Source organism: Zonotrichia leucophrys, chromosome 10 (genome assembly GCF_028769735.1).
Source record: "Zonotrichia leucophrys gambelii isolate GWCS_2022_RI chromosome 10, RI_Zleu_2.0, whole genome shotgun sequence".
Classification (NCBI taxonomy): Eukaryota; Metazoa; Chordata; class Aves; order Passeriformes; family Passerellidae; genus Zonotrichia; species Zonotrichia leucophrys.
Genome location: NC_088180.1, coordinates 10,103,926 through 10,124,826, shown reverse-complemented (window position 1 = coordinate 10,124,826; position 20,901 = coordinate 10,103,926). Strand labels below are relative to the sequence as shown.

General features: G+C 39.6%; 1 protein-coding gene across 1 annotated transcript in view; it reads right to left on the bottom strand.

Moving 5' to 3' along the window:
• Positions 1 to 1,884: 1,884 nt before the first annotated feature.
• The window catches only part of GALK2 (galactokinase 2), a 46,628-nt gene continuing 27,611 nt past the window's right edge, over positions 1,885 to 20,901 (bottom strand). The window contains exons 8-10 of the mRNA XM_064721854.1: positions 16,574 to 16,784; positions 9,158 to 9,359; positions 1,885 to 2,363 (exon numbers count right to left, since the gene is read on the bottom strand). Coding sequence (XP_064577924.1) covers positions 2,156 to 2,363; positions 9,158 to 9,359; positions 16,574 to 16,784 — 621 coding nt within the window. The 3' untranslated portion in view covers positions 1,885 to 2,155. The remainder of the gene's footprint in view (positions 2,364 to 9,157; positions 9,360 to 16,573; positions 16,785 to 20,901) is intronic.

Below are 20,901 nucleotides of genomic sequence, written 5' to 3'. Positions count from 1 at the left end.
CCTATGACTTTGTGTGTCATGCTTAGTTTAAAAAAGAAGAAGAAAAAACCCCCATAATATATTTTTATTCTGCTCATATGCTGATTACTGTTTCCATTAATCCAGCTGAACTGAAGTTTTATAAGCAAATATCTTACTAAGGGACTGGTATTTACTGTATTCTGCTCCATTTTTATGACAGGAGAATAAATAGGAGCTCACTGAAGTAAGCTCAGGATTGTATTTTGTTAGGCAGTTGGTAACAAAGCAATAACAATATTTTCTTTAAAATAGCAGTGGTTATTTTACACATTGTTGAAGATACTTATCTGATTTTTCTACTTTTGGGGGTCCTATAACTACAGGTTTATTTGAATGCACAGTATATCTACTACATTACAAATTGGTTATAAGGTAATAAATTTCCAAGATGGCAAAAGGGAATGTTTAAGATTAGCCCATTGTATTATTCTGCCAATTGTTCAGAACTGTTTCACCTCTCCCTCACTTTCCTCTTCTCACATTCATCCTTGTAACTGTCCTGCAAATCGTCTTTTCATCTCCCCCCCTTGTGCCCAGAGCCCATCCTTTTCCTCTTGAGTGTTTGATTTACTTGACCCAAGCATTCTCTTCCATTCTTCCTGGTTTTCAGAAATAAGAGATCTTCTCTACTGATATTACTGCTATGACATTCCCCTCTGAGGTTCCTGAAAAGATCTGGTAGTTTGCATTGGCTGTCGTTCATCTGCTGTGCTCAGATTTGGCAGAGTCTTCTCACAGAATGAGGAGCTTCTGAGAATTTGGGTTTGGCCTGAATTAGCATGGGTAATGTACAGAAAATTTGAGAGATCTCTAATTTGATGCAGACTTCTGGACATTAACTTGTGCTTAGCATCACAAAAACGTGCCCAGGGCCAACTCTTGCTGTGTCTTTTATGGCTGCAAGGGCTGTGACACAACAAAATCTCCTCTTTGGTTTTCTTTGGAGAGAGCAGAGAAGTGGAAGTTTGTGCAAGAGAGAGGCCACAGGAGCCTGACTTTCCCTTTGGGAGCAGGGTTAGGACATCTTTGGGGGATCCTGATGTACAGTGCCCTTTCTGCAATCACAACTATTTCTCCTGCTGAGGAGGCAGGTTATGAACTGTGGTTCTGTACTGCCAGAGCAGCTGTAGGAGATGGCAGGAGCAGACAGTGGTAGCAAGGTCAGAATTTGTCAGTAATGTCAATGACAGTTTCCCTTGGTCCTACCTAGGACTTACTTTTGCCTAGTACAACTCAGTAAATTCTCTCATTAATTATTCCTTCTACATTTTAATTGTTCTTTTACATGGTCAGCAGATCGTATTTAGTCCTTTATAATAGTTTTGCATAAAATGAAAATGTTCTATGATGTAGATGCACAGCTGGGACTCAAGCATGAGAGTTTGGTGTTTGGATCACTCAAAATCCATTGACTTCATTATTTGCTCATTCACTTAAGTTGTCACATCATAGAGCTCATGAATAGCATTTTCAACATTTTTGTTGAAACTTTCATACCTTCACAAAGACACTAAGAAATATCCCTAGGAGAAAAGTCCTACTCAACATAATGTATTCCTAATGCTTTACTTGGCCTGCAGGTGCTCCTTCAATATTATCATGAATTACAACAGTAATTATCCTACTTGTGGAGAAAAGAAAACTTCAAATGTTTAGCAAGGCCCTTCCAATTTTTTGAATGCTTCAATTTAATCTTCCTTATTTACAGAACACTCCAAAAAAAACCAATGCCCAGGACCTGAAGAGGAAAAGCACTGAACAGCCCTGCAAACACTGCAAGGTACCCTCCCTCCACTGAGGCAGCTCATTGCACACCTCATCTCTCTTTTAATACAGTAATGGGAAAAGAAGAGAGAGACACTCTAACAAATCATCATCTTTATTTCAATTTCAGTTTTCCCTGTCATTAGGTTTTAGTAAATCAATGTTTATACTGAAAGATATATTAATATGGGAGAAAAAAAGACTTTTATAATCAAAGAGTTTACTTTTAATTGCTTCTTCAGAAATACATTTTGATAATAGCAACTGCTCATTACAATACAAACCAGAAAAAAGCATTCATGTACTGTGGCATGGGAAGTACTGCCAGTTCTACATGCTCTACATAGTTTCTTTAAAATTTTTACGTTCTTTAGGCCTCAACAAAAACCAAAGCTCCTCTTCCAGGTTTGGTAGCAAACAGACTGTTATTCTCCACTGCTAACCTTTGGCCATCTGTTTGGTAATAAGCTTTTTTTACATTTTTTAGGAAAGTGTTCAGCTTGTCAGTAGGCACCATTGACACAGTGCAGCCACCCCATCCAGCTCCAGTCAGACGTGACCCAATGGCCCCAAATTGCCTAAAAGAAAATAACAGGGGAAAAAATCATGTAAAATACACCAAAAAGAGGTACTTTGTCATATATAAATTTTTATAGAAAACTCAGATGTGTTTTGAGTATTCCCATGTCATCAGATTTTTCTGATGTTCACGTCCTTGTATGTAACACTACAGAAATTTGCAGTTACCCTTTTGGACCTAAGAAAAGTACTGATGCCTTAAACTGCAATATAGTAATTTCTGTCAGCTCCAAAAGTCCCCTTGTTTTCTAAAGCTTCAGCATCAGCTGTTTTTAGGATCACAGCACAGCTGAGATGAAGAAAGCAGGAGAAGAAAGGAATTGTGTTAGCAACATTCATGAGACATCAGAAGTGAAAACAGAAATACATGACAAAAATAACAAAAGAGGGTTCATAAACTAATTGCACAGGATGTAGGCATGCAAGCCATTTTCTAATGTGGCAAAGACAAATAGCTCTATTCTTCCAGGACAGATCTAAACCATGCTGAAGATTCACAGGCTTCTGCATGACTACTGAGCATGCCAGTCAAGAAAAGGAGAGTTCAGAGACTCTCAAAAAGTCATAGAGTCACTGCACTCTGTATAAATAAACTCACATAAACTTGTGTTTATGCTGAATGGACATAGGTGGGTATCTCTCTTTAGAGGAACCTCAAGAACTTAAGACTGACAGCAGTAGAGGTAAAGTATGAATGTAGTCCCAAAAAAAAAAAGAAAGCTCTTAATGAGGAGTGTGAACAGAAAGAACAATGACAAATAAATGACATGCAAAATATAAACCATTCCCAGCCTCAAGACACTGGCCTGCTAGAAATGTCCTAGAGCAAATCCCATGCTGTTACACTGCAGGGCTCAGATGCCATCTCATTAGAATTTAGCACTGTTTTCAATAGTTTGCTTACCTGTGTTCCTGATCTTTACTTGGAAAAAGTAGGAAAAGACCATGTAATGAGTTACTTTGGGGCTTTTCTAACTTAATGAGAACAGAACCAGTCAGATTTAGAAAACTCTTCTGAAATCTTATTCTTGTGGGAGATCTAATCTGACTTACAAACAAATACTTTTGATGTGTTTCCAATAGCCATGCATAGAGAGATTCACCAGCCCTAGAATATGTTAGAGGGAGAGACAATATCATGTGAATAGCATTGGAAAATGACAGCTCATTTAGAGTGGGCTGTTGTAATTCTTCATGTGTGCATTTTATGTTAAATGAATCTGGTGTAGTGCTGGGTTAGTAGAGGTTTAGGTCATATTTCAAGCAAGTACTTGCATATGTGTTTGATTCTAAACACACATCTCTTCTTGAACAGAAACACTTTCTTCAGTGTGTCTGTGTGGTGCCACCCTTCATATTGACTCGATTTTATGTTCATTCTGCATTTCCTGTTGATGTTTTATTTTACTTATTGTTATTCCTGTAAGCCACTCATTCTCTGATGCAATTTTGGTAGTTTCTAGTCCATGGTGCAACCTCCTAAAATGAACAGGACCCAATCCAATATCAGTTGCAATCAATAAGGATATTCCCATTGACTTTATAAGGCCCAATCCACTTTTCAGTGTCCGTTAAATCAATTGTCTGTACTCATTTTGTCTGTTACCTCAAACAGAACTTCGTATTTCAGATGGTGTCTGGCTTTTATTTTGGTAGGCAACCGAAATCCCTTCAGAATTGTTCTGAACCTTTTATTGATTTCATAATTCTCTGTGGTCATGCTCATGCCTCATTTTTACTGAGTCATTTTCAAATACTTAGTAGAAATAAAGCATAAAGTAGACAGAAAATATGCCTGTTGCAGAGCTGAAGTCACTGTGTTTCAAAATACTGTGGCTTAACAGTGTCAAATGTGGTGATAGAAGCCACCTGGGGCTGCTGAGGAACCTGATGGGCAGTGCTGCACCATCTGAAAACCAGGTACCTGGTACTACCTGGATCCAGGAGGGAGCACCCAATTCTATGTCTGCAGGAGATGTGGTGCCTGGGAGGTTTCTAGATCAAACACAAGGAAGTTCTCTTTGGAACAGGTCTGAAACTGCCTCATTAAAGTTTTAATCAGTTCAGTACTAAGCTGGACCCCTCTGGTAAAGTGGGATTCCTGGCCAGACACTCCTCTTGTGCACTGGGATCTTTGAGAGAGGAGTCTGAGCAGACAATCCCATGGATGGGGAGCTGCCCCACGCAGTGGGAGCTGTGGGTTTGATGCTGGGCTGTGCTGCAGCGAGCAGGGTGCTGGGGCTGGAGCCCAGGGCTGGGGCACTCAGCCCCCAGTCCCAGGGTCTGGCCTTTGCTTCTGCAAATGTTTGTGTATCTTGTTCCAGTCTTCACTGGACATAAAGAGAATTAGCTTATGGGGGTGTAAATGAGTAAAAATATGAGTAGGGCAGCAAAGGAAAGAAGAATAAAAGAATAAAAGGAGGGAGTAAATAGGAAATCCCATAGTTTGGTATATGGAAACAGTGGGCAAGACATGGTAGTAGTCCATTTTAAAAATAACTGTGCTTTTAAGAGGTAAAAAACCCCCAGAGCAATATTGTTAATTTGAAATACTTAAAATTATGAAGTAGCTTTTCAGAAGGCATGGAGTTAACATGGTAAGATTGAGATATATAAATGGAGAGGATTGTGCTTATTCTGCTTTGTAATTTAGTTTGCATTTGGATAGCATCTTTAACTGTTTCTGGCTTTGTTGAAATTTCAAATTATGCCATGACTGCAGGCTCTGCTGCTCTAAGAAAATCATCAGTGGAAATGGTAAGAGTCTTGATAAAATGCAGGATTGTGTTTGCTATCATAATGTACCTGGATGTAATGTACAATCTGTATGTTTTAAAAGTGGTCAGAGAGGATTCATCTGTCTGTCATGTAAGAGGCATGGCTGGGAACACAAAAATTATCAGGATTTATAGCACCAAAAGATGGAGAGTAAGAAAATGAAAGTAAGTTATGTGCAACACTAAGGACTGAGAGATTTTCAAGAGTACCTAACTTACTCGGGAGCTCACATCAGATTTTTTGTCCTTTAACTGTTTAGTAATCTGCTGTGTTACCTGCTTTAGAAGGCTAACAGGTAAACCAGCTACTAAGAGCATGAGGAGGGTTAGAGAAAGCACAAGTCTTCAATCTTTGCAAAATGAAAAAAACAACTGACCAACTCGTGGTTACAGTTTTCAGCACTACAAACCACAGCAAGTATGGATCCCTTTCTTTCTTGGCAGAGGTTATACACTAAAACATAAAGATCTAGGCAAAAGAGAAAACATCTGGATATGCAGATTATTCTTCACAGTTTAAACCTTGTAAGGAGAGAGCAGCAGTAGACTCAGGCAATTCTGTGGAATGTATTTTTGGAAAAGCTTTTGAAAGTTACAGGGCGGCTGTATATCATCGTGAGTAAAGAATGTAATTTATGTAGTTCCTGACCATTTCTATAATCACATCAGCCAAGTCTTCCTGGAGTGACTAGTGATTTTATGTTCTTTAGGTTTTTTTTTTTTTGTACAACTTAAGAAAAGTTAAGACTTTTTTTCCAAAAATTAAATGGTGGCTTAAGCTGCATTCATCCAGAAGAGCTATACACTTTTAGAAATCTAACTACTGAATCAGAAAAAGATTTAATACTAAAATTCTAGAGAAGAAAGATGCATTTCTTAGGAAATACTCTTGATGGGACAAGACTGCAAAGAATAATGAACAAGCAATTTACTTTTTTCTGTGCAAAGAATACAATAAAAAAACCTAGATGAAATAATTTTAATATATAAATCTGAAATCATTCCATCTGAATGACACTCCACTGTGGTACTTAGCTCTGCCATCATATACTGTGGGCTCTTCTGCTGGTAAATCAGAAATCTGATGTTACATGGGCACACACATCATTTTTTTCCTTTACTATTTATATTTTGCTCCCTGGAACTGAAATGCTCCGATGAGTTTTAATTTAATTTAGAAAAAATCCTAACTGCTGCTTTCCTTTTGGTGCTGTGGCTGTGCTCCTCCCTGCCAGCCAGTGTCCCCCTGCCTGAGCTGGCTGGAGCTGTGTCACCATGGAAGCACAGAGCTCAGCACAAATGGGGGGGACAATTTCCATTCCTGTGCTGAGCTTCCTGCTGCCAGAGGCTGTCACTGCCGTGCTTGCTGCTTTACTGGGACATGGCACAGGTAACTCTGTGTATACTGGAACGTGGCACAGATAACTCTGTGTCTGCTGGAACATGGCACAGGTAACTCTGTGTCTGCTGGAACGTGGCACAGGTAACTCCACACTGCAGAGCACATCTGGCCAGGCTGTACCTGCTTGTTGTCCCTTGCCCAGGGCAGGACAGTTTCCTCCCAGCTTTCCTGAGAACAGGCCCTGTCAGAATGGGTTCCTCAGATCTGCCAAGTGCATTCATTGGATGGCACTGACTGAGGCACCAGCTCTGGGCAGTTACTGTATCAAAAGCAATGCAGATGTTAATGTAAGGCTCCTGCCCTGCCAGTGGTGCCTCAGAACAGGCAATGCCAATGCCTTGCACAGGATCAAGACTTTGTTGCCCAAGATCTTTGATAATTCAGTAGAGCTCAGTCTCTGTCTCCAGCTGGCCCTGGAGATGGTTCTCCCCTCTCACACTCAGATCAGCAGTTCCCTTTGAGCAGCTGGGGTAACTCTGGTGGAACTCTCCTGCTGAGTGACTGTCACAGCTTATTGTATGATGTGGTCACTATGTGATACAATAAACTGAACACAGCCTGGGAGTTACACCCTGGACTGGGTCCCAAGAGAAGAATCAGAACTTGTTCTGCTCAGTTGCTATCAGTCTGTCCAGTGGCTATCAGGCTGCTTTGTGTTTTAGCACAAAAGAGCACGTGTATCCCACATGCAAAATAATCTGTCAATGTCCAGAAGTCTTCTGTTCAGTTTTTACGTTTGTACCTTTCTGCCTCAGAAAGACATTTTGACTTGCACACATTCCATCTTGTCTGCAAAACAAATGAGACCCACCTAAATAATCATGTTTCATACTCTGTTGATTTACAAACCTGATATATGGTACTGCAATTTAAAAAATCCATGAGTGCAGAAGAAAAATACATATGGTAAATTGCATGCTTGTAAAATTGATATTTTCATTCTAAGCCAGACTAATTTCTAAAGGTGGTAAGGTATTAATTATTTAAATTTTTTAAACTTCAAATTGAAACTGTTTATTTTCTTCAAGACTGAAAAGATGTAGAGAGAGGATGGGATATCTGCTTCTAAAAGACAGTGAAACAACATTTCTTGACCCAGGCCTGCAAACACATTTCCCTTCTGGCAGGGCCATAATGCTCTGGCTTAGGGCTGTTTCCCAAACTAAGCACACCCTTCGCCAAGGAGAAGAAGGAACAATTAGGGGCACAGGTTAGGAGGGTGGCATCACCAGGGAGCCATTATGGGACTGTGGGGAGCAGGTGGGTCAAGGTGCTGGAGCAGAGGCAGGGACAGCCCAGCTGGGCAACTGTTTATTTCCCCCAGCCACTGTTAAAATGATCACCAACCACTAAATTCCTTCTATAGGCACTGGATTTAGATGAAAGGTAGTCTGTCCTGTGATTAAATATACCAGAAAAAGAGAAATAAGGAAGGACTGAAATGTGTCCATTGTTCGATGCTGACCCTGCTGGAGGGATGAAATGCTGTGTAGGATGTGAGTACTAAGTGTTTGTTTTTACTTTGTGGATTAACACACGATTGTACCAGATCTCATTGTCCCCTGTAGCTGAGCCATGGAAACAACAGCCCGTGTATGAAGAGAAGGGACAACCTGTGTGGGGGAGACAAGAAGGGACAAAATGGCACTCAGAGAATGTACATTGGAATTGAGATTGTTTCCTCACCACCAAACTGAGTTAGGAAGGGATCACAGCTGAAAGATTAATGCTGAGGCAGAGATGGGGACTTAATTATATGTGGAAAGCTCAAACAGCACAGAGAGAAGCAGAGTGTCAACCCCTGTAACAGCACACTTATTTCTTAAACAGCAAAATGCTGTCCAACCTATCTGATACCCTGGACAACTTATTTTTTAATTGAAAAAATGCAAACGGCATTTCACTACATTTCATTATAAATCCAAGACAACCTAAGATTGTAGAACAGCTCATTTATGCCCTGGAACTCCTGTGGCAGCAGTACTGAAATGGTTAAGAAACATGAGAAAGGTAGATTTAGATTAGGTATTGGAAAGAAATTCTTTCATATGAGAGTTGTGAGGCACTGGAATAGGTTGCCCAGAGAAACTGGATGCCCCATCCCTGGTAGTGTCCAAGGCCAGTTTGGATGGGGCTCTGAGCAGCCTGGTCTGGTGCAAGGTGTCCCTGCCCATGGCAGGGGAGTTGGAACATGATGATCTTTAAGGACCCTTCCGACCCAAATCATTCTATGGTGCTGTAATTCTAAGAAATAGAGAAAAAGTAGCAGTTCAGATAGAACAAGTAAGATGATGTTTTAAGAAAACTACTTATGACTTCTTTTGCAACTTAAAAAAGAGTAGCCAACAGTCTAACGTAACACTTGTGACGATGAGTCAGACCAAAAGCAAAATCTGTAATAAAGCCATAAACCGTGGCTTTCATCTGAAAGTATTACACAGATGTCAGCAGGGAAACAATTGACCATGTAATGTCCCTGCAGGAGATTAATTTTGTAAGAAGAGACAAGAATACTTTCATTTTAAGATTGCAATAGCCAAGGATGTGATGTTTTCTCCTCAATCCAAACCGTATTCTCCACAGGCGATTACTCTTCCTTGTGGTCACAACTTACAGGCAGATGTCGACCAGGCGGTCCAGTTCAGGACAGCTGCACTCATACATCTCCCTGCAGCTGATATGGCTCTGCTTCATTAATTCTCCCAGCAGCTGGAGTGCATTGGCAGGTGCTTCACTGCAAATCTTCTGGAATTCCAGCACTCTGGCAGCCTCACTGTACACGTGCTTTGCACGCTGGTATAACTTAAAGGTGGAAACTACACAAAAAGAAAACTGCATTATTATTTGCTACAAAAGCAACATACAAAAACATAACAGAATGGTGGGGGTTTAGCAATTTATCCTTTATATGAGAACTCTCTAGGCTGAAAGTCTTCTGCAAAAGTTCTCCTACATCTTCTTTCAAAGCCCTAATAAAACTTAATATTTAGAGGTTATCAAAATGCGATGTACACATCTTTTTTCATTTTGACAGCTTCATGCACATGCTCTGATTATTTCCTGTGCCACTGAACAGGCTCAGTCTCTCCTCTTACTTTGCAGAGGCAAGGCAGAAGCTTAAGGGTTGGCAGTGACAGCATTAGGGCATTAATCTAAAGCTCTCAGGTTTTCAAATAGCAGCAGAACACAGGCAGAATATCAGCAGAACACCTGGAGGGTCCCCAGTGCCCTGCAGGCAGCTGTCAGCCAGCACCTGCTGGCCCAGGGCCTTGTCTGTGGCTGCTCCAGGCCAAATCTGCAGCAACTGTGGAACTGTGCAGATGGACCTTTACTTGGGAAAAGACAACCACCAAACCACAAAAAACACCACCCAATTTTTTCTTTTTTTTTTTTCCTTTTCTCAACAATGCAGGCTTACTGTGACTGTAGTTAATACTGGATTAAAGGTACCGTGAAGAGAACAGGTGCTTTCACTTTGGTTTTCAGGGTTCACTTTTGGTACAGGTTACTTGCCAGTGTCAATGCTGCCTGTGTGGATGTGAAGAGATGCCAAGCCCAGACAGGTTAGTGCTGACCTACTAAGATCAAAGACTAGTGCAAGGATTTTGGCTAAATTTTTTCTGTTGTGCCATGAAAAAGCAATTCTGCTGGGAAGGGTCAGGGGGGTGTCCAAACCTGTGTGGCCATCAGCGTAGAGACCTCCACCAAGCCTGAATAATGGGGCACAAAAAGGAAGGAGATGGCTGTGGTTAAAGACACCACAAGCCACCCATATTTACAGGAAGGTTTGGTTTGCAACTAATATTTGGGAATTGATCTGCTGTTCCCAAGCTCGTGCTGTAGTCCATTGTTTTCCTCTCCCAATATAGTTCTGTTTGCTTTAATACCATGGCTACTATTTAGGAAGTATTGTTCACCAGAAGCATGCATGACATAATTTAATTTATGACTTAATTGGTTTGTGTGAGCTGTTTGGGTGGTAAATATTAATGGACTTTAACCTCTATATGGAGCACCTACTGCACTGTTTCCTTATTTTAGCACAGCAAAGCCTTGCTAGAGCACTTCAGAACATCCTTCATCTTCTTTTTTTTCTGCATGTAAATTCTCCTTTAGAGTGAAGTTTCTCTCTCAGTTCAACTCCTGGTCTCTCTTGCTTTCTAAAATGGCTGATAAAACTCTCAAATAGAGGTAAAAGGAGAAGCAAGACCAGCCCTGTATTTAAAATAGAACTTGCTGTCTGACCCAGTCCCACAGAGTTCCTACTTGGCTGTTCTGTGGAGACTGCCAAGTTCTGGAACCACTTCTGACACTTTCAGTAATCTAGATTTGCAAATACATGTAGAAATCTTCCTTGAAAGACTGGAAATAAAATTAGGTTCAGTATGAAGTCTCTCGTGTTGAACACTCCAGGCAGCAATCCTTACAACCTAAAACTTCATCAGCACCTCTATAATGCCTTTTTTTTTCTCCAGAGTATTTCACAACTGTAAATGCTGAAAATAGTGCTGAGACAGAACTAGTCTAAAATGAGACAGAAACATTTAACATAGCAATGTTCTGCTACTGCTGATATTGCTTCTGCTCCTATTTATTTTGTAATTCAATACAGCCTGCTACTGAGAAACCCTGTGCTGTTTGTCTTGTGAACAGGCCTTCTGAAAGCATTTCAAACTAGGACAGAAATGAGAAAATTGAGTGCCCCCCAGAACCATGGACTTGAGAGTATCACACAGGAAGAGCATATTTTAGTTTCTGATTTTGTTGCTGCTGGAGTTAGTTGCACTGTGTTTTGCAAAGTGGTGCCTCTATTTTGAACACTGAAGAAAGGCAGCTTGGCCTATTTTTAAGGATGGTTTCTCTTTAAATATTTTTTTCTTATGAGGCATTGTTTTAGAGCAAGGAGATTTCTAAATGTGCATTCGTTTAGGGAATATCTAAAGTTGCGTGAGAGATTGCCATAGCTCACACTCTCTTGTAAATCACCATAGAACAGTAGTAACCCAAAGAATGAACTGAAAACATGTCTGGTTTCAATTGTCAGGCCACAGACTTGCCAAAGGCTGTGATTGATTCGGAGACCACCCTTTGGTAGAGCAGTGCTCTACTGGCCAGATTACCTTAAAACCTCTGGGGTTGTGTTGTGCTCGTCACGATGGGAATTGGCAACCACAATGGGCTCTTGGCTCTGGCTGTGAGCCAGGGGACCTGAGCTGTGTCCTGGGCAGTGCTGGCTCTGGGAGAGCCTCTCAGTGGAGGGGGGAATTTGCTACCTTGCCACAGCTTCCTCTGGCTCCTTCCAGGCAGCAGAGAGTGGCTGTGTGTTATTTGCAGACTCCTTTGCGGACGTTTACCAAATGTACCAGTTAAAGGCTGGGATCCTGGCATTAGCTATGGGTCTGTTATAGGCAGCATTTTATTTCCAAAAAATTATGTTTGTGTTTAAAAATTTTTGTTATAGCTTGCTTTTCTTCTCAGGCAGTTTTCTTTTCAGGCAAAATTATCTTCAGGATAGCAAAAAGCCTTATTCTAAAATAATGATATGATTCACACATTTTCAGCTTTCAACACCAAATGCCTCTGATAATACAGAAACTTTCTTCTATGTCTTCTGTTTGGATGGGTAGTCCAAACAAACCCTCTTTACCTAACTGAAGATAGAGTACAGATGATATTTCTAAAAGTCGCATCTATATTGGAATCTGTTTGCTGCATCACAGCTTGTATATGAGCTCCATTGATTTCCTAAGCCATACTCACTCATTTCCTAAGCCAGTCACAGTTAAAAGAAACAAAACCAGAGGGTCCACACCTGATTAGTTTATACCTGAGCCAAGGCTGGAGGGCTCTGAAAGAGGAAAAACTGAAGCCCTCAAAGAAACCCTTGCAGTATTGCACAGAACTGGGTTATATGGTCTCACCTTCTGTGGTGCTCAAAATAGAGCATAAAAAGTAGGGTTAGGGAACAAATTCTTAAAAGCATGATTCTTAAAAGCCAGATTCTTAAAAGCATGTGCATCCTTAAAGCTACTGTAATGTATGGAATTAAGTAATTAATTAGACCAAAAATGTAAATATACTTTCCTAATCCACTCAACTATAATAAAGGCCTGGTTTCTTCTCCCACTTCCACTTCCAAGTTCTCTGAGCTTTGCTCCTGCAGAGGATTTCTGTCAGGTCACCCATGAACAGGTAAATTCAGTTCACTTACAAACCACCAAATGCCCTTGAAAAAATGGTGCCATTTTCCAGGGCACTAGTAGATAGCACTGCAGCAAGAGCCTTCCAAGTTGCTGTGACCCAGCAGACTAATGTTAATGAAAGCTGGTCCAAAATCCATATAAAATCCCTTAACAGACAAAAATCTGGGCTAATAGACCCAAGTAATTGTGGGCTAACTAAATAAAACAGAAATGTTTACTGTGGATTTTCAACCGTATGGTCTTATTTTTAATTTTAGCTTTACAAAAATTGTGCAAACCTGTCCAGTCCATTTAAAGGATTTTTTTTTCCTGTATAATTAAGTGTTGTGGCTTCTCAGCAACTCCTATTATTTGTTACAACTTCAACTTCAGCAGATTCCTTTCTGTAGAGGCTTCCTGTACAATTCTATCTGACCTTTAGCTAAAGACCAACCTCTCCAGGCAATATATTTTTTTCTAGTTGCTTTGGCAGCTTCTAAAGATACATTTCACTGGAGATTAATGAGCTACACATGGCTGATGGGACTGTCAGAAATTTACAACCGGAAAAACTCACGGACCCGCAGTTGTGTAGGGGACAGCTTCTAGCACCATTACTCACGTGGAATTGTACCCTTCTCTGTTAGGCATCCTGCTGATTGAACATGATGAGGGTGAAGGTTTCTGGCTCATAATGTATATAAGAAAACGCTGCCAGATGGCTTTAATTTGAGCCAGATTGTGAACCCCCTACTTGAAGTGGGGAACAGTTACTCTACTGGGACTGCTCAAGTAACTGCTTGCAATCCAGCTTTCTGAAAATAAACCAGGGGACGAGTCATCACTGGATTCGGTGACACATTTAGCAGACACCTGTTTTGAGATTATGATAACTACTGGTTTGAAGTGATTTTTCCTCCAGAGGACTGATGGCTTTACAGACTTTTGCAATTAATTTGGACTATTCAGGGCCTGTGCCTAACCTGTGGCACACCCCAAAGCCTCCATCTTTTAGGTATGGCATCTGCCTGGAGTAGCCATATCTCCGTTTCTGTGGTATATCCCAAAATTTCTCCATGACATGGATCAGGGCAAGGCTGAACTAGGCACCTGGACCCTTAAACTGGAAAGTGCTCTGAAGCCTGTCAGTTTGGAGGTGTCATGCAGGACATCTGGTGCACAGAGAGAGCTTTTTGTGCCCCTGAGCTGCCTGACAGAACACTCGAGACCCCCTCACCTGCACCCATCAGTGCAGGGAGTGTGGAAACTGTTCCTGCACTCAGGTCACCATCACCACCCATGAATGGCTGTTCAAGCACCAGTGGAATTTGCAGCACAGATTTAGAATTCTCTTTCCAGGGGACAAATAGGAGTTAAACAGCCAAATCCACACAGAAAATGGATGCCTACTCCTCCCATGGCGTTTTCATTCTCTGGTTTAAATGTCAGAATTAGATTAATTTTTTTTTATATGAAGAGGAAAAATGGGTTTTAAAAATACCTCATTTAAGAAGAAAAAACATTTCATGGTTAAAGGAATACAGTGTTTTACAGAAGAATATCCTTTTGTGGCAAAGCTTATAAATACTTAATGTCCCACAATCACCACACACTATGTGTTCTGTGAAGCAGCCGAGTCCAAGCCAAAATTATGGCACAGTGCACCTTAGAAAGTAATAAATATTATTTTTCTAGAGATGTTCAGAAGCCACAAGTGCAATCCATGTGTAAACATTTTCAAGGGAGCTTTAAACTCAGGATTTTGAGCTGACCAAAGAACAACTGCAAAAAGTTTAGAGAGGATTTACACACCATCTGTAGTTCTCCAAACATGGGGAACGAATGGGCTGTACAGTGGGGAACTGCAGAAATCCTTGAATACTTGCTGTAAAAGGGATGCAGAGTTGCTGTGGGCTTCCAGACCTGGCCTGGGACTTGACCAAAGCCAGTCCATAGAATGTTCCTTTGAGATGTGGACTTTTTATCTGGTCACCCTTGCATACTGATAAAACTTTATGTGAGTATACAGCACTGTCACTGGAGGAGTAGAGAGGGAGCTGGACTTAAGGATCATTTAGTATGTACAGAGCACTTTTAGATCCTTAAACATGAGACATAATGCCAATACAAAACAGTATTTGTAACGATCCCTGGGCATGAAAAGATCCCCTAAATGTTATGGTTTGTTCTTCATGTTGAACAAAGAAAATCAATGACACTCTGAAATCCTCTGAAGAGGTTACTTATTTAACAGGATGTTTTCTCTCTCACATCAAGAAGCCAGGCATTGTCATTAAAGTAGAGTGGGAAAGTAGAGGGGAAGTAAGAAAAATGTTTTCTTCAAACAATTCCAAAGCCAACATAATGTGTAATCTGTATAGTGTGTAACAAACCCAGCAGATTTAGATTCCTTCTATGTCTGTCTTATTTCTTCTGCATGTTTTACAGAAATCTGTTATTTAATTTTATATTGTACATGCAAAAAGGCTTTCAGCATAATCCTTTTTAATTGGTCTTATCAAATGAAATCACAGTCATGCAAGTTTAAGAGATTGTGTTCAGCAAACATCTGCAAATGGTATTCAGAGCTACAGTATAAAATTTCCTTTGAGTTTCTTCTATGGCTTTTATGTCTAAATTTTTCATCTAGACTTTTTTTTTAAATACCAAGATAACCTGTATAAGCAACTCAATTTTGCAGAACTGTAGAATTTTGTTTTATAACCAGGTGTAAGGAGTATAAACATCTGTAAGTTAGTAGTCTTGCTTCATGAAGGGGAGAGTGCATGGACTGTGTAAGATTTACAACCTTGCAGCTTCCCAGGAAAGTGCTGCAGAGTGCAGGTACATGGTTCCTATATTCCTCATGTACAGACAGTACAAAGTTATCAAAACTCTTTCTATGGAGATAAAGAGCTGACTTAAGATATCTTATTCCATCCTGATATCTGCTGGCAGTGTAATTAGACAATAAGATAATCTTGTACTGTCTGATACCACTGGGGTGCAAAACAAGTTGAAGATTCAGGACCTGGTCCTTGGTTAATATATAAAATTTACAATCACTCCAGATGAACAGATTATTTAAGTGTCAGCATAGATAGGTATGTTACAGATCTATATACATCCAATGTACACATTCCTGAAAGTAGTCTTGGAAAGGACTGATAAGGATGTAATTTGGCTCCAAGAGAATACAGGTATTAATGCTACAGAATGGAAACAAGGAAGAAGGATTCTGTGTAGTTCTTAAAGGAAAATTCTGATCTCAACTGGAAACTTGTTATGAATGCAAACAAATTATTCCATAAATTCTCTATTATTTGGTATTATTAGCAACCCTACTATATGAATGCAGGATTTATTTCATGTGTGACAATGCTCATGACTGCCTGGTATAATCCTAAACAATAATACATGGGAAACACTTTAAACAGCAAATTGTTCATCTCCACCAACATCTTCCTAGAAGAAAAAGTAAAGTGACAGAAACTTTCTCAGGAAAGACTGAGACTTGCTGCCCAGTGACTGTTTTAGGAAGTGATCATGTATTTATCAGTTAAGAACAGAAGCACAAGATCATCTCTGCTGGTCTTGAACACCAGTTAAGCGATCTGCAATTTTCATCATTTTAGAAACAGTTCAATCAAAATCAAAGTTTGCTCAATTTTAGGTTAAAAGTTAGAATGAAAATATCAATTGATGATGGTATCAATTCTTTCACTTCCCAAACAAGATTCCAGCCAAGTATTCTGGCAAGACTTCCACTTGAACTACTTATTAGTGCATAAAACTTTTATATAATACAAACATTGTACAGTAAACCCCACCATTTCATATATGCTCACCATCTTGCATGTTTTGACTAAGGATCTGAGAGTGGAGCTCCTCCAGGCTAATTCCCAGGCATTTACAAATTTCCTCTGTGCTGTAAGGCTCAGGATGTAATACCTCCTCGACAATGGTCAGCATTTCCTCTAGGCTAACTCCCAGCTTGCTTTGCACATCATGGAGTCTCAACATTTTTCTCCACTCCAAGCCTTTTGACTTTGAGAGAAGCTAAAATTAAAAAAAAAAAAAACCATAAAAATTGTGCTTTCCTGTTTAAAACTTTTAGTTGTCCATAAGTACCTTTAAGGCCCATTTTCTCTTTTCACTTCTTAATTGAGAACCTTCAGAACCTACTTGCTATCAGTAAAGAGCAGACAATACTTATATCTATTATTAAAGGTCTGTGAATGACAGGTATTCTTCCCTCAAATCAGATACTGTCTGTAAAAGCCCTACTGGCATTATTTGTTTGAAATCAGATCAGTGATCTATCCTCTTCCATGGACTTTGTTACTTCAAGCACTTACCAACCTTTTACAATCCCATCTGGACAACTCTTTATACAAATGCTATGATGCAGTAACACTAGAAGTCCTTAAAAAGTTTATTTCCATACTATTACTCTAACATTTTGGTTTGACATTTCCAATACACCCCTGGAATTTTCTGATGAACATTTGAGGTTGTCATTACAACCTTTTCTCATAATAGCCTTAAAAACATGACAGTGGTCATAAGATTTGTGGGGAGAATAACCATAACCTTTCTCAATCTCTGGAGTTTTAAGTAAAATTTAAGTACTTTCTTTAACATCAAATTTAAAGGAACTTCTGAGCCTTTAAAGGAGTGGTACAGTGTTGGTCTGAATCTGTTCCATTCCTACATGGTTGCTGTGATATTTATTAGTTATAGATGGATCTGCTTTCCCCACTCCTGGCAATGATATCATGCTTTGTGTATCTTTGTGATGTTTTGGCAGTTGACAGTCGTTACTACAACACACCAGAATCCTGAAAGACAGAATGTCCAACAGGCTTTTCTCTGGAAGGCTGAAATATGTGTTGATGCTCCTATGCCTCTAATGAAAATGGTAAAGTATTTTCACCTTTCCTCATAAGGTGAAATATTTTGATGTTATGAATGATAGATGAATAGTCAGTGGTCATTGACCTAGCACCTGTAATTTCAGCAGATGACAAAGTAAAACAAAGATTAGCAGGTACACAGCAATGTCATTTTATTGTGTTCACAGGCACATGATGTGTGTCCAGTGCTGCACCATTTAAATTGAGTTTAAAACTTCCAAATCAAGCTGTATGTCTGGAAAGAGTTTAAAACAGTGTAGAAAGACCAGGGAATAAATCCTTTTTCTATACAAATCAGCATTCAAATCTTTTATTAACAAGGCCAAGATTTCACCCAATGTGTTTTATTCTTCTCAATGAACACCGGTTCAGAATGAGATTGGTTTGAAATAATTTCTCTTGATACATATCTGAAAAGTATTTGTTTTGTTTTGTGCAAAGTTACAGCATGAAATTTAAGCAGATCTGCTGCCCAGCTATCTGGTGTAGATTCTTGCTCTCCCCCAACAGAGCTTTTTTTGCAGGGGCCCCTCCAGTTTTGCTTTAGTGCAGTATCTAAAAATTAACTACTTTTGGTGCCATCTAGTGACTCGCTGAGATTTATGTGAGGCTCAGCAGAGCAAAACAAACAAGATCCTCATCATATAACTTTGTTGCCATTTAAAATACAATTTTACATGTTCAGTGGTAGGGAAAGAAGCAGAACTGTTTAGTGCCTAATGCAGAAATCAGCATGAGACAATTTTTTCTGTAAAAGACTGGTTAAGTCACTTCTGGTCTCCTTTTTAAAGACTCTGAATACCTAGAACTCTACAGCCTTTATGTAATTTGTATATTAGCTTACTTACTGATAAGTCAATAAAAATTACTGCTTCATTTTAGTTAAATATGTTGTATGGTGGTGCATACACATCTTCTTCAAGGTGCTAAATGAATGGAAATTATTTTCCTTATGCTTTAATCCCAATATTTAGCATCCCCTGGACTTCATTCTGAGAAGTTAAACAGAATTTACAAACAATACTATTCTATAAGGCAACAAAATTTTTTCTACTTTCTTTTTTAATAAATAATCCCCTGCAGAAATATGCCACATGCATTGTCACATCTGTTCCCATTCTTGAAGGGAGATGCTGTATTTCAGGCAAGCCACTACACTGGGGTTTTACAGGTCAAATGTTCCAAATGGAAACTGACCCTGCTGGGCCAGTGGGCACAGCTTTGCTGGAAAGGTCTGTCCTGCTTAGAGCAAAGGTTTGATTCTAACAGCACTGGGAAAAATATTATGGGCAAACAGAAATGGTTTTTGAAAATAGTTTAGCTGCAGCAGCTTGAATTGTAATGGACATGGAACAGAAATGGGGGGAAAAAATCCCATCTCTTTAATGTACAAAAACTAATCCCAATACTTCTTCCACAGTTGGATATTTTCTTGATGATCACTGACTAGATTGATTAAAGATATGGACATCAAGCAGCTCTTAACTGCCAGGATATAGAATCTTTGGGCTTTATTATTCTTTATTGTTCAACATAGGCACACTGGAAAACTGTGAGTAACTGAGAGGAAAACATACTTGGTAAATGATGGGACAAATATAAATACAAGAAAGTCTGACTAAGAGTAAGTCCAGGAATACTTTTATAGCAGCATCACTTCCTTACACTTGGCATTTCTATAATGCCATCTGAGCCCTGTGCCCAGGAGCTGATGGTGGCCCTGCAGCTGCAGCCACTGCTGGCCCCACTCCAGGCTGAGGGTGAAGCAGGGGGTGACATCCCCAGCCCAGCCGGGGGGAGCTCGGAGCAGTGAGGACAGGAAACGTCTTTAAACTGGAAACTCACTGTGACAGAGTGCAGGAGAGCACTCAGAGGCTGCTACAAGAACAGAGAGAGGGGAAGAGAAAGGCAAAAGAATGATTCTCTAGAGGGAAAGGAAAGGAACCGAATCTAAGAAAGATAATTTACCAGGATGATCAAGAACTCGCTGACTGATAGCAAAATGTTCTACACTAATGCTAGCAGGGATATGTTGTGTTGGCATCTTTGCCTATGCAGTATAGCAGTATGAAATTCTAGAATTACCTAAAGCAGAAAAGGGGGGGAAAAGCCTATCCTAAGGCACTTAGAATGAGAATTTCTTTTAAAGCATCATTGCAAGGCCCAGCATGTTAGTTCATAGTTCCATTAGCTTAATGGTGCTTAAAAGACTTCCCTGTTTCAACTTACATACCTGCCCTCCTTCACCCCACTGTGACCTCTTCCTAAAGACAGACTTTTCCTGGCTCAATGTATTTTTATAGTGTGTGCAGCTTTCCATCTGGGTAGCATATGTTTAAAAACAGACAGGTGTATGTTGTTAGTCTCCTTACAGTCGAGCATCTGCTAAAAGTGCATTTTTAGAGATTGCATCATAGTTAACAGAAATGTAAAAGAAAAGATGTTTCCTTACTACCTCTTCAGTATACTGTACAGGACTAATAATTTAAAGCAATTTAGAAAACTGTGATTCAATTCACAAAGTCTGGTATATGGAACAATAACTTCAAAAGCTCTCACAGCTTAATGCACTCATTGTACAGTGCCTTTTAGAATGGATTATCTGTGAAGGCTCTCTATTCCTATGCAAAAAAAAAAGAAGTTCCTCTTAAAAACATATATTTTGTCCATTAGCAATCCCAAATTAGAGATTTATCAGTTATAACAGAACTAACAAATAGACAGGTCCTTATCTTCATTTCTTAATGGCTTAAAAATTGTGTTAACTTCAGTGACAACAGCTTTAACTGTGGTCATTGGTGCTATTTGTTTTACCACATCTTAGATACAATGGAAATACAACTATTCCTTTGATACTTGAGTTTAAAGCCCATTTTAAAAGTCATCTGAAATCTAGCTTCCCTCCTCAAAAAAATCTCAGCACATTATTTTTTAATACATTTTGTCAATGTCTGATCAGATCTTCAAGTATTTTTTAGCACTAACTAAGACTTGTAAAAAATTATTTTTTAATGGAATCATGACACCAGCAAGAGTTCAAAGTGCTTTTGAATATTGATCAGATATTGGTCTGATATTCTGTGGCAAGGAGTTTCATATTGCATTTCAAAGCTTTCTTCTAGACTTTGTGACCCACATTCTGTTCTTTCCCAGAGCACCCTATGTTGGTGCAACTGCAGTGAATCTTTATGCTTACTCCTCCTTTACTCTTATCAAAGAAAAATGTACTGTCTTCTCATGAAGAACTCAAATCAAACCCT